Source organism: Candoia aspera, chromosome 7, assembly GCF_035149785.1.
Source record: "Candoia aspera isolate rCanAsp1 chromosome 7, rCanAsp1.hap2, whole genome shotgun sequence".
NCBI classification, from domain to species: domain Eukaryota; kingdom Metazoa; phylum Chordata; class Lepidosauria; order Squamata; family Boidae; genus Candoia; species Candoia aspera.
In genome coordinates this window covers 19832849-19847295 of record NC_086159.1, presented here as the reverse complement: position 1 = coordinate 19847295, position 14447 = coordinate 19832849, and the positions used below count along the sequence as shown (strand labels likewise).

The window sequence follows — 14447 nt, the reverse complement described above, 5'->3', positions numbered from 1 at the left end:
ATGAGGGCATAATGAGATGTGCCTCTAACTACCCGCATTGCTACATTCTGGACCAATTGAAGCTTCCGGATTGTTTTTCAAGGGCAGCATCATGTAGAGTGCATTGCAGTAGCCCAACTGGGAGGTGACCAAGGCATGAGTGACCACGAGTAGGGCCTCCTGTTCCAGGAATGGGTGCAGCTGGTGCACAAGACACTGTTGTGCAAAGGCTTGAATTACCATTTGAATTAGATGTCTGATTCTCACAGGCCTAAGTCTTATTATATGCAACTTGTTGCCCTCTAGGGGTTCCTTGACTCCAACTTTAATCAGCCTCATCCTGTATGGTCAGTGTTCAGGCTTGATGGCAGCTATATAAGTCAATGTCTGGAGAACTTCAACTTTGCCCTTTTTCCCACTCTGTCTTTGCATAGATATGTAATGATTGCCTATTCTAAAACACTCTCAGACTCATGAGCAGGAATTCAAAGATATCTGATTTATTAAAGAATAGCATGCAGGATCACAAAGAAAGCTGAGAATGATAAAAGCGCGCCAAACGCAACCTAAAAACCCTCGGTGCAAATGAGATCCCTACCCCCGTAGAATCTTCCCAAGTTCACAATCCCAGGTGCTCCTAACAGCTTCTGATGGTCTGTGGGAAAAGTCCTTGAGCAGAGCACATAACCCAAACACATTCCATTGTAATGAACATAGATACAGAGCTTGGCACAAGGTTTCACAGCAGCTCCCTCGCAACAGAAACGCACGTCAGCGCCATGGCATGTGAAACGTTACGATGTACAGTGCACATTGAAACAGTGAACATGACAAGATACCTAAAAGGGAAAAGTAAAGTCCTGCATTTTAGAAAGCTATGTTGTAATGAGAAAAGGATCTACTCATTCTTCTCAGGTTTCAGGGAGAGGAGCCTCATGGGGAACGGTGCATGTTATCTCAATGTACCCAGATATTCATGGTGCCTCTCCTTCCGAATATGTGGCCCAGACCCTAGTTACCTTCAAAAATTGTACCATAACCGTCTTAAGACTCTAATTTGGAGAAAGATGCTATTATGGATGGGGGATAGAAGCACAATGGAAACAAATATCAAATGTTTGTTATATAACATTTCCAGTTCAGTGCATAAGATCCCTCACAGTAGTTTTAGTTTGCATTTATAATTTAGATGATTATTTTTGAACATTACTTGCATAGCAGGCACGTTAAATATTATCTCAACCAATGCACTGAGTTGCATTTTTATCTGATTTGGCCTTAAGGCTGTTCTCTTATTATCACTTCATGAACTTTCTGTCCATATCATGCTCCCTTGTGCATTTTACTCTGCACATACCTTCACTCCTGCAAGATAGAAATAGAGAGTTTGAGAAAGTCTGACAATAAAGAGAGCACCTGTTCTTATAAAAAGTATTTTTGTAATGACTGCCTATTCAGATCAGCAACCAGACTCACATAGAAGTCTATGGAAATCTAATTTAATGATGAATAGTATGCAGAAACACAGGCAAAGCTGAGAATACCAAAAGCGCGGGATTTCTCCCAATTAAACCACAAGCAATCCCAGACCCCTCCGCCCAGTGTCAGTACAATTCCTCCCTCTGCAGGTGTTCAAAAATGGTTGCTGGCAATCTTCAGGTAACGACCTTGGCCAGGCAAGATAGTCCAAACATGAATTCCTTTGCACTTGCATCATCAGCCTTCCTGCCTGGTACAAACTAAGAGCAGCAGCTCCCCCCTGTCCAGCAACACGTGTCAGCACCAACATGGCATGGAGACTTGTTACGATGTTTCAGGAACCATGACGCACTTTTTTTCTTATTTCAGTATGAGCTATTCATGGGGAATAAGGAGCCACCTTGTGAATACCAGCTTTCTTCACTCTTTTTATAGCATTATACTCCAAAAGATCAGTAATATCTGAAATGGTTCAGCCTCTCACTAGAGTATTTCTAGCCTATAGAATAAATATGTCAAGCTTATACAGTATAACAACTAGCTGCAATAGGATACTTTCCAGATATGTTTGGGCAACAACTTCCAGGATTCACACTCTAATGCCAGCACATCTGAATCATGCTAACTTGGGGAATGTTGGTTTAAAATGCGGTTTTGAGTAGGCAGCCTTGGTTCATCCAACTTCCTTCATATGCAAAGAAATTGGCACACCCCTATTGAGTGTCACTTTGTAAGTCACTAAATTACCTCACATGTAACCTGCATCTGCATAACTAATTTCTCAACTGAAATCCTACAAAACAAGATGGTAGCCACAACAGTAGAATCAAAGCTTCACCTGTTTTTATGAGTATTTGATACACATAAAAAACAGATGGAACTTTGCTCATAACATCGCAGCCACCATTTTGACTGTTTATCACATCCTGCAGACACCCCTCTCTAGGGATTTCTTATAAGCAGTAAGGATAATAACTAGGTTGTTAGCTAGCAAGATTAAATTATGGGATAGCAAACAGCACCCAAATTATTTAATGAATAGAACCAATTTTGTGTCTTATTCATAAGGTAATAACAAAAGACATTTTTCTCTTGGGTTTCTCTGGAGCTCAATATGAGAAGAGTCAGCAGAACATCTCTGTGAACCCAGATGGGACACTTGTTGTCATGTGCCAATTTGTGTTCCCTTCCTTTTTTATGTTGTTGGTTGATTATGTTTAGCCTTGTTCTAATGTGAAAGATAACTTCACCTCCCTCTGTTTTATCTGCAGTGTTTCATTTGCCTTCAGCAAAGATATTGAGCGAAAAATAAACACATTCCTACTTTCAGTAGATGCCTACCCAAACTAATATTGTCCTGATTATGTGGCTAGGCCCAGCAGTCTCCCCACTACCCATTTGATTTAGCATATTGTGCTACTACCATCATCTGGGCTAGGAAAATTACCATACTTTGTGGATTCCTCCATTCTTATCATCTTTTATCTAAATCTGTTATGCTTCTTGTATTAACTAACTAACTAACTGCCATAAAGCTTGAGAAAGTAGACCAGAAGCCTGCATGCAGGGCTAATTTTGCTGCATATGCAATCTTGGGATTTGAAACTGAGGCATATTCAGAGTCCTGTGTAATCTTTCAAGCAGTCCTAAAGTAGACCTATTGCTACCACTTAGGAGCAGCAATGGATGAGTTTTTCTACATTGGTGCTGGAATTTAAGGTCAAACTCACATTTGACTCATGATAACTATAACTTTAATTTTTATTTATTTATTCACAGTTATTAGCTTCTCAACTCCAATGGGCCACAGTTTCCTTGGCACCAGTATATAAATAGCTTACCATTGTATTCTTCCAGGATGTGTGTCCATGTGTTTTATTTTTTTGCTTTACTTACTAGTTCAGTTTACAGCCCTGAGATTTGTGGTGGTCTCCTATCCAAATACTGGCCTGGATAAACCTCTTTCACTTCATTGCACAGCTTCTTCCTATTCCTGGTCAACTATTATTCAGTCTGATCCAGATTTCTGAGCCAAGAATCAGATCAGAACTAACTCTCTCCTGTTTATGGTGCAGCCCTTCCCAGGCCTGTCAACTATTGTTTGAGCTGGTTTTGAACATGGGTTGAAAACTCTGGAATAGTGCCAAACCCATATCCAGCTCCTTTTGAACAGAGGCTTAGTGCTTTTGTGCAATAACACTACATTTGTGTGTAAAGGAACCTCCACTGTCAGCTGATATCATTTGAGACATACGCTTCCTTTAAACATACCTGCACAAAACACAGGTGTAGAATTAGAGTGGATTTTAACAGATGGCTAAACCCTCCAATCTGTCAAAACCTGTCTTCACTACCATCTGTCTTCATCCCATGTTAAGGAGAGTGCTTAGAGGATGTTTTCCCACCAGCCTAGCCTTATTTGTGGGAAGGAAAGGAAACAAAGCCTGAGAACCCACCAGCCCCTGTCCATAACTATGCCCTGTACAGTGTAAATAAGGACATCAACATTTGCAAGCATTGTGCCTGTGTCAGAATAAGGTGTGCTGGAAGAGCAGCAAAGTTCATGCCACTGCATTTTTCTTCTGGCTCAAGGAGTTGTGGATAGCACTTTAACCTGGCTATAACAACAGCTCAAAGACGGCCTCACCCTCATCAAAAGGGGATTTCATTAAAGACATGAATGAAGACAATGCTTATAAAAGTTGCAGATGAAACAAAACTTGGTGGCATAGCTTAGGTAAAGGTAAAGGTAAAGGTTTCCCTTGACATGAAGTCCAGTCGTGTCTGACTCTAGGGGGCGCTGCTCATCTCCGTTTCAAAGCCGAAGAGCCGGCGTTTGTCCGTAGACACTTCCATGGTCATGTGGCCAGCATGACTAAGTGGAATGCCATTACCTGCCCACCGAAGTGGTACCTATTGCATGTTTTCGAACTGCTTGGCTGGCAGGAGCTGGGACTAGCAACGGGAGCTCACCCCATCACGCAGATTCAAACCGCCGACCTTCCAATCGGCAAGCTCAGCAGCTCAGTGGTTTAACCTGCAGTGCCACCGAATCCCTATATTGGCATAGCTTACTGTACAGTATATCTGAGAAGACAGAGCTATGGGATAATTATTTATTTGCATAGGAAAAATAATTCAGTACCTAGCTTGGTAATAGCACAAGCAAAAAGAAGTGCTGTAGATTACCAGCCAATTAAGAGATAACAGTTTGATTTGGCTTCTGTAGGGTCAAATTCAGTTTTAAGGCCACACAACAGAAATATAGTTTCAAAATCACCGTAAGAAATAGTTCCACTTTATTCTGTATTATCATTCCCTGCTTCAAGTACTATATCCAGTTTGGGCATCATATTTAAGAAAGATTCAGGAACAGGCACAAAAAGGGGATGATCAGAGGTCTGGGAACTATTACAAGGAGGCACTGAGGGAATTAGATATGTTTAGTTTTCAGAGAAGACAGGTGAGAAGGGATGTGATGGCATTTTGAAGAAGGATCATCTGTTTCCTATCATCCTAGAATGGAGGACAAAGGGTGATTCTACTAGAATATTAGGAGAAGCCCAATTATTAATTAATTAATGTTAAGACAGAGACGTTTGTTGGTGAAACCAGTTACCAAAATGGGTGTGACCTCTCCTTCACTGTATCTATTCAAGCAGTGGCTTTTAATGTTTTGATCTGGATTCCTGCACCAAGCAAGGGTTAAACTTAATTGCCTACACGGCCCCTTCCAGTTCTGTGATTTTATGATTTCATGTCTTTGGTTGATTCTGTCTGAGAAGGGAATATAGAATTTTGCAATAGGAATCATTTCTACTAAAGCAGCATAAAGAAGTTTTGCCTATGAAACTACCATATCTTTGACTTTCTGTAATTGGTGCCAGAAGCATAACTTACATTCTCATCAGGCGTAATAAAGGGAATGATAGTGGATAACTTAAATCAAACTCGGGGCAGAAGCTAAGAAGAAGAATCTTGGTGTTACTCCTGGGACAAAAAGGAAGCTATTAAAGATCCACATGCCAAGCTAATGAGCAGCAGTGTGCTTATCTAAAATCTGAGATGGAGAACTTAAGCAGAGGAACATCTAACTCATGTAATAGGATGGTTCTAATATTGACTAAAGAAAAAAGGTTGGCTTGCTGCATATCCAGAATACCTGGCTGTGCCAGGGACATTATCATATGTGGAGTCTACCACAACCCAGATGTTATTTGCTATTCAGCTGTATATTCCTAGCCATGGTACTTTTCGCACATCCAGCTTGTTACTACTAAATGAGTTGGAATTTATAGTGAACTGTAAACCATACGTCATATAAGCTAATGTTCTATCTTTTGCATAAGTTTCTCAGTACAGATTCTAGAGGACATATATTAAAACTAAACATTTATACTGCTTTACCCTGAGAACTGGAGACAGAATTATTAAAAACAAGCAATATGATTTTAAAAAAGGAATAATTGGCCGTAGAGTGATGTTTCTTAGCCCTTCTGCTATTTTTCTCTTGTGAATTCATAGTGCAATCAGTCACAATGTTTTTTTTTAAACAAACCTTGTTCAAAAAGTGAGGCAGGACTTTTGCTACTGATTTTTTGCCTAGCAATATGGCAAATGAAGTAGGCTGTCCAAGTAACCAAGCAGCCATCCATCATGGCATGGCATGATTTATAGATTTCCACCCTTTGATAAAACTGAGTAGCCTCGAATCAAATGGGAAATCAAATCAATGCTTGGATAAGTCAGTGATTGCACAGGGCACCTAGTTATCAGAAGCCACACTGAGTGAGTTCAGGGATGCATGTCTATCATTTTTGGTTACTCTTGGCTGAATGTATAAGCTGATAGAAAAGTTCTTTCCTGAATAATGTTGAAAACTGCCCTATGGGTCCGACTATTGTTCCCTTTGGCTCAGGATTGTATGGATTTCCAGAATTTCAGATAGGAGTCTTTATCAATCTTACTTGGAAAGGGTAAAAACTAGATCAAGGGAATGCTTTGCCTTTTTAAAGCTACAGTATGAGCTGTGGTATTGTTCTGTTCACTACTGCTTTTATGAAACTGCTGCTGCAAATAGCCTTTTCTTTCTGTCCCATCCAGGACCAGGAAAGCTCATTCCCAAGAGTATTGTCTGTTCAGAGACTATCACCTAGATGGAGCTTCCTAGATGGTAAGGATCAAAGTTGGCTTATATGTCCTTACAGGAAAATGACAGGCTGTACAATTCTTTATATGCTTACCTAGAAATAAATTCTATTGTATTCAGGAGTATTTGCTCCCACACATTTGATGAAGGTTGTTTCAAAAATAAGAGTTTCAACTAGATACAGATTTTTTAAGACTTTACATATTGTTATTTGCTTTATAGTCAACCATTGAGGCTATGCATGATTGATAATAAGCATGGTGAATGTATCTGCATTTGGGCTCATCCTTATGTCTGCTTCCCTGTGGCAAAGATGCTTTAAGCATTTCTGGGGGGCATGTCCTCATGACATCATCTCAATCTCATCTCTAGCCTATCGATGAAGCAACGTAGAGCTGTCTTTAGTTGTTCCAGTTTGGAAGTGGTCTTCTTTTTCTCCCAACACAAAACATGCCACGTGGACAATCTAGAACACCTCAAGGGATGACTTGGCCAGGGGCAGCAATCTGCTCACCTCCAATTGGCCCAGCAGGTTTATGGAAATGCCTCCTCCATGCCTGGGGAGGGCAATGGTCCTCTATGGTCATTTGGGTTTGGGCTGTGAGGTAGGGTGGGCATCTCCTAGTCTCTTTACCATGGAATATTGAACTCCCAGGAGATCAGTACATGTAATGATTGCCCTAGCCCCAAATACTCAGACTCACAAGAGGATGCTAAATGAAATCTGATTTATTAGAGTACTAAAGACAAATACAGAGAAAGCTGAGAATGAGCAAAAGCGCGCCAAATACAAACTTAAACCCTTGCTTCAAACGTATCCCGCCTCCCTCGTAACAGCCCCGCCCGGCAGAGGTGCCAGCAATCGTCAGAGTTGCTAGCCTGGGAAAGTAACCTTGAGCGCAGTAGATAACACAAATACATTCCAAAGCAAAGCCAAAATATAATCGTTCCCATCCTCCCTAGACAAATGAAACACGCATCCAAGTAATGACATGCGAAACGTTACGATGCATCAAATACATTGAAACGGCGCACATGACATACCGCCCCCCTAAAATACCCCTAGGGACCTGGTTTCGAGGGATAAGCGGAGTGGAAACGGGCCACCAGAACCGGGGAAGCTACATCTGGTGCAGCGACCCACTCAGGATGAGGGAAATGCTTCCAACGAACTAAATATTGCAAAGTATTGCGAAGGCGTCTAGAATCCAAAATTTCTTTAACTTCAAAGTGTTGCTGACCATCAATCATGATGGGGGTGGGAGGTGGAGGTTGCCGATGCCAGCGATCAGAAGGAATAGTCGGTTTGAGTAAGCTGCAATGAAAAACAGGGTGTAAGCGTTTAAGGTTATGAGGCAAGTCAAGTTTAAAAGTCACAGGGTTAATTTGAGCGACAATTGGGAAAGGACCCACAAATTTAGGCGCCAGTTTCTTTGAAGGTTGTGCAGACTTGATAAACTTGGTAGAAAGGTATACCGAGTCCCCAACTTGGAACGCAGGTTGTGGGGCTCGCTTCCGATCAGCATACAGTTTATAATCTGCCTGTGCATCAGCCAATGCCTTTTGAATCATCGGCCAAGAGTCAGCCAGTTGTGTTGACCAATCATCTGTAGTGACTGCACCTGCAGGAGGTTGTGGGAGATCAGTGATAGGTACAAAGTCTTTACCCTGAGCCACCCGAAACGGGGTTTGCCCAGTGCTTTGATGCACTGCATTGTTGTAAGCCACTTCAGCAAATGGTAGGAGGTCTACCCAATTGTCCTGCTGATAATTCACAAAAGCGCGAAGGTACTGCTCTAGAGTAGAGTTAACCGCCTCAGTGGCCCCGTCCGTCTGAGGATGCCAAGCCGTGGAGAGGGCTTGCTTCGTGCCTAACAGCTTGAGAAACGCCCGCCAAAACTGCGAGGTAAATTGTGTACCTCTGTCCGAAATCAAGCGGGAGGGACATCCGTGTAGCCTGTACACGTGTACAAGGAATAGGCGGGCCAATTGACGCGCTGACGGAATGGACACGCAAGGGATAAAGTGAGCTTGTTTGGAGAAATAATCTTTGACCACCCAAATGACCGTTTTGCGTTGGCTGGGTGGTAGCTCTACAATAAAATCCATGGAGATTTCTTCCCAAGGGGAAGAGGGGGCTGCTACCGGCTGCAGCAGCCCTTGGGGCTTGCCCACCTTGCGCTTGGACATTGCACAGACAGTGCAGGAAGCAATGTAGTCTTTGACATCTTTACGTAATGTGGGCCACCAGAATTGCCTCCGAACAAGGTGCAAGGTTTTTACAAACCCGAAGTGACCTGCGAGTTTGTCATCGTGTGAACGTGTTAACACATCTTTCCGGAGGTTTTCAGGAACGTAGAGGCGGTCGGATTTCCAAGCGAAGCCTCTGTCAAAAGTAACATTGTCTTTATTCGCAAGCAACCAAGTATCCGTTTTTAGTTCTTTTAAAAACTTTTGTTGCAACTGGGAGGGAATTGACAAAGTGCTTGGCTGAGCAGCGCTTGTGGTGGGCGGTTGCTGCGCGCGCGTTTGGCTTCGCGTCACAGCCTGCATGCCCAATTGGGGCGCCGACCATAGGGTGCTTACCACATCTGGCGCCGCCCCAGAGTCTTGAGGTTGCCTTGACAAGGCATCAGCCAAGAAGTTCTTTTTCCCAGGAATAAATTTGAACTGAAAATTGAATCGATTGAAAAATTGAGCCCAACGAACCTGTTTAGGGCTCAGTTTTCGAGGGGTACTAAGTGCCTCCAAGTTTTTATGATCAGTCCATACCTCAAAGGGATGATTTGCCCCTTCCAACAGATGCCGCCAAGCTTCCAATGCAGCTTTTACTGCAAATGCCTCCTTTTCCCAAACATGCCAACGCCTCTCAGTCTCAGAGAACTTGCGGGATAGATAGGCACAGGGCTTGAGGCATCCTGCCTCGTCTTTTTGCATCAACAATGTGCCAATAGAATAATCGGAGGCATCTGCCTGTACAACAAAAGGCTTTGAGGGATCAGGGTGTTGTAAAATGGGCTCTTTGACGAAAGCTGCTTTCAGCCGCTCAAACGCCGTTTGACAAGCAGGCGTCCACCTCAACAGCGCTCCGGGATTCTTGACTCTCCTAGTATCTCCCACCCCTTTTGTTCGAAGCAGGTCCGTTAGGGGCAAGGCAATCTCAGCGAACCCCCTTATGAATAATCTGTAGTAGTTGCTGAACCCCAAGAAACTTTGAAGTTGCCTGCGGGTACGGGGACTCTCCCAGTCCATGATAGCCTGCACCTTGGCAGGGTCCATTTCTATACCTTTATCAGAAATCCTATACCCCAAGTAGTCAATTTGGGTCTGATGAAAGGCACATTTCGATAGCTTTGCATATAATTCAGCAGATCTGAGTTTACACAAGACTTTCTTTACCAGAGCTACATGCTCTTTCATGGTTTCCGTATAAATCAACACATCATCCAAATACACCAGTACACCTTTAAACAGATGTTCATGCAAAACTTCATTGATTAATTGCATAAATACCCCAGGGGCCCCAGCCAACCCAAATGGCAACACCTTATACTGGAAGGCTCCCAACGGGCAATTGAATGCAGTTTTCCACTCATCACCCTCCTTGATTCGTACACGATAGTAGGCTTCTCTTAAATCCAGTTTAGAGAAGATCTTGCCTTTGGCCAGATGTGACAACATGTCCTTTATCAATGGCAAGGGATATTTGTTGGAAATTGAGACGGCATTTAATCCGCGGAAATCCGTACAAAGTCTCAATGTCCCATCCTTTTTTGGGCGAAAAAGAACCGGCGCCCCCACGGGTGAGTTCGCCGGCTCAATGAATCCGCGCGCCAAATTTTTGTCCACAAATTCCCTCAACAGAGTCAGTTCCTTTTGCGTCATGGAATAAATTTTTGGTTTAGGCAATTGAGTGTTGGGCAGGAGTTCTATGGCACAGTCCGTCTTTCGATGGGGGGGCAACTGGTCAGCTTCCTTTTCACCGAATACATCAGCAAACATCCTGTACTCGCCCGGCAAGCCTTCCAGAGGAGAGGCCGGGTAAGGCGGAGTCGCAGCTGCCGCAACCCCCACCATCTCCTCTGGGGCACCCTTCCCCTCTGCCGCTTGATAAAACCCATCCCTAAATGTGATGGTCCGGTAAACCCAGTTTATTTGGGGGTTTTGCTGCACCAACCATGGTACCCCCAACACCACCAATGGCCCCCCTACGGGAGCCACGACAAAAGACAACCCTTCCTGGTGACTGCCCAGTTGCAAGGCTACCCGCCCTGTAAAATGGGTGACCGGTTTGCCCCCTGCCATGGACCCATCCAATTGAGTAAATGCGATGGGTCTTTGTAGAGGGAAAGTGGGGAGCTCCAAAGCTGCCACCACGTCGGGGTGCATCAGACACCGGGAACACCCCGAATCAATCATGGCCCATACTTCCACCGTCTTGACTTGGGAACCCAATTTCAATTTCACCATGAGTATGCGGTAAGTGCCACTCACCGATGGAGGCTCGCGCCCGTCCTCTACCACCTGCCCAGCGGCGCCCTTTAGAGCAGGTGGCTGGCGTTTCCCGCCGGCTGCGGGATTTCGGTCTCCCCTTCAATTTCGTAGAACATCACATCGTCTCCCTCGGTCTCAGCCACCGCAGCTTTCTGTTTCCTCGGCAACGCAGGGGACTTCGCCGGCGGTTTTCCGGGCCGTTCCTCTACCTTTGCCTTCGGGCATGCTGCCACTCGATGCCCCTCCTTACCACATCTCAGACACAAGCCTTTTGCGTACCGCTTCTCCCGCTCCTCATCCCAGGGTCGTTGTCCCGGTTTCCCCCCGGTGGTCGATGGGCGGCTGGGCTTCACCTCCCGCCCCGACTTGGCGGTCTTCCGCTGGGCAAAGATCTCTTGGGCATGTTCAGCCCTTCCTGCCAGCAGGATCCACTCAGACAGCGTGTATGGGTCGTCCCTCCCCAGGGACCAGCGCAGCACCTCTGTATTCAAGCCATCTTTGAAGAGCTCGATAATGGTTGCCTGGGACCAGTCATCCACCTTCCCAGCTAGCGCTTTAAACTCCAAAGCATAATCGGCCACTGATCGGGACCCCTGCTTGAGTTCCTTCAGGGCTCGCTTTGCTCTCTCCTTTGCTAAGGGGTCCTCGAAGTGTTGCTTCAACGCCCAGAGGAACTCCTCGAGATTTTCCAGTTCAGGCGCTTCCGACTGGCACATCTGGACATACCAGTCTGCCGCCCTCCCCTTCAGTTTGGTGGCAATGGTGATGATTCTTGCCTTCTCCGATTGGAAAACCGCCCCCCATTCCTCCATATAGGCTTTCGCATTCGTCAGGAAGAACGAGAGTTTGGTCGGGTCCCCATCAAACTTGACAGGGAAGTCTCGCATGCCGCCTCCCGCCGGGCTGCGCCCCACCACCGGGGCTGCTGCGGCTGGTGCTTCCCTGACTCGGGGCGGCACGGGGCCCCGGGGCGATCGCCCGGGCGATGCTGCGATTTCCATCTGGACCGACTGGTCCCCTTCGCGCCTCCGCACCACCCGTCGCCGTTCCGGGGTCAGCCCCTGGGAGGAAGGGGTTGAATGCCTCTGGCTTGATTCTTCCCGGAGCTCTCGCATCGAGGTTACATCCAAGCTCAGCTGTTTCAGGATAGCCTCCAACGAATCCATTTTCGACTCCAGCACTCGGATCCGATCCGGAGTGGGTGAGCCCTCCGTTGGCTGCACCTGCACCACGTTGGGGGATAAGGGGTATCTCTGCCTCCAAGATGGGCCCCCCGCTGCTGTGGCGTCTCCTCGGGTCTCATCCCAGGTGAGCAGCTCGCCCGGCGAATTCACGGTGGTCTCCGGGGCCGTTTTCAGCCCCCCGGCTTCGCTCTCCGACCCGGAGCTCGCCTCCTCTCTGATGGCGGACAGCTCCCCACCTTGGGACGGTCGGCCGGACGGCCTCACGGTCGAGTCCGGTTCCCCTTCCTCCATCATCACGATGTCGGGTTCGGTCATCGCGGGCTCTCTCCCTCACAGGTTAGACGCTTGTCTTTCCTGGACAGGGGCCAGCGGAGTTAGGAACTGAGATTCTCAGCTTTATGTAATGATTGCCCTAGCCCCAAATACTCAGACTCACAAGAGGATGCTAAATGAAATCTGATTTATTAGAGTACTAAAGACAAATACAGAGAAAGCTGAGAATGAGCAAAAGCGCGCCAAATACAAACTTAAACCCTTGCTTCAAACGTATCCCGCCTCCCTCGTAACAGCCCCGCCCGGCACAGGTGCCAGCAATCGTCAGAGTTGCTAGCCTGGGAAAGTAACCTTGAGCGCAGTAGATAACACAAATACATTCCAAAGCAAAGCCAAAATATAATCGTTCCCATCCTCCCTAGACAAATGAAACACGCATCCAAGTAATGACATGCGAAACGTTACGATGCATCAAATACATTGAAACGGCGCACATGACAGTACATCTGTCAGCCAAGAACCCTGCAGTTTGGTGTTTGTGTAAATGTGTGTACATGTGTTTGCTGGGGAGATCATAAGGTAGGGAAAGCTCTTCACATACAGACCAACGCATACACAAATGTGGGATGAGGGTGGCGGAAAAAGGCTCTTTGTCTATTCAAAAATAATTTGTGTGGGAAATTGGCCTTAGGATAGATAAAGAAGATCCAGAGTCATAATAGTACTGCTACAGCACAAGCATACATCACAAGTGTGATTCAGGTTTTTCTGCTTTTTATTTCAAGTCACTTGAGCAGACTTTTGGGAGATGGGGTCTTGACATTGGTATTTATTTTGCTGACAGGACTATCAGTCTCCCAGAAGAGCAATAACTCCATGGAATAGTTTCATAGATGCTGCCATGTAAAGGTGGCCTGAATAACCTCCAGTTAGAAGCAGTCCTGGGAGACTGACTGTCCTGCCAGGAGCATCTACTAAATAATAAAAATAAAATAAATAAAATAATTTAGAAAATAAAAGTTAATGCTTGTACTCCCAGCCCCATCAAGCGTGGGTTTGGGAGAGTAATTGGTGGCTAGTTTCAAAATAGAATGCAAATTTCTAATAACTTGAATTCTATACTTTAAGTACTAATAAATAAAATGTTTATTCAACTAAACTGTGCCTGTAAACTTGTGGATTATAAATTGTTTATGTTTATAGACTCAATAACTATAAGCCATAAAGAATGACTACCATTGGATTGCATTAAACTGTATCTCATGTTGATAAAAGTGTTTTTCTATAGTGATTGGCTATATGAATATTTTTATGGTGGTCAACAAGAATAAACTTAAAATGGTGGTTGTTTATTTTTAGGATTATTGTTCAGCTGAGCTGGAGTTTGAGAGAGGGATTTAGCTCTGGGCATTAGTCTGGGAGGTATAAACTATGCTAAGACTAGAAAGTGAGGAGCCAGGGCTTCCCTGGGAGCAGCAGCCAGTTGGGAAGGGAATTCCCTGCCAGGCAGGCTACAGACATCAAAGAGCCAAATCTTTTCAATTTGTCAGCCCTTCAAGGGAGGTCTGGTCAGGAAACAGACCCCACAAGGATTACTGGAACTCTGCTATGTTGTTGCAGAGTATAATAAAAGAATCTCGAAAGCCGAACAGAAATTCTTTCTACCACCCTGCTCCTTATCCCAAAGAGACTCAAGATAGGGCCATCTTGAGTTTCTTTCTCACTCTCCCTTCCTTCTGGAGCTAAGCTGGTGTTTACTTAATGGCCATTGAATACTTTCTTCAAGGCCATATCTGTACTCTTCTGTACCATTACACTTCCAATTACTTGCATGAAGCCAGCCACAGGTTGGTCAATCTAGGTGAAACCTCACACTGATTATACCAACC

General features: G+C 45.1%; 1 protein-coding gene across 1 annotated transcript in view; it reads left to right on the top strand.

Moving 5' to 3' along the window:
* Positions 1-14447, top strand: part of DGKI (diacylglycerol kinase iota) — a 220799-nt gene that overhangs the window by 152649 nt on the left and 53703 nt on the right. Inside the window, exon 25 of the mRNA XM_063308888.1 lies at positions 6562-6631. Within this exon, the coding sequence (XP_063164958.1) occupies positions 6562-6631 (70 nt within the window). The remainder of the gene's footprint in view (positions 1-6561; positions 6632-14447) is intronic.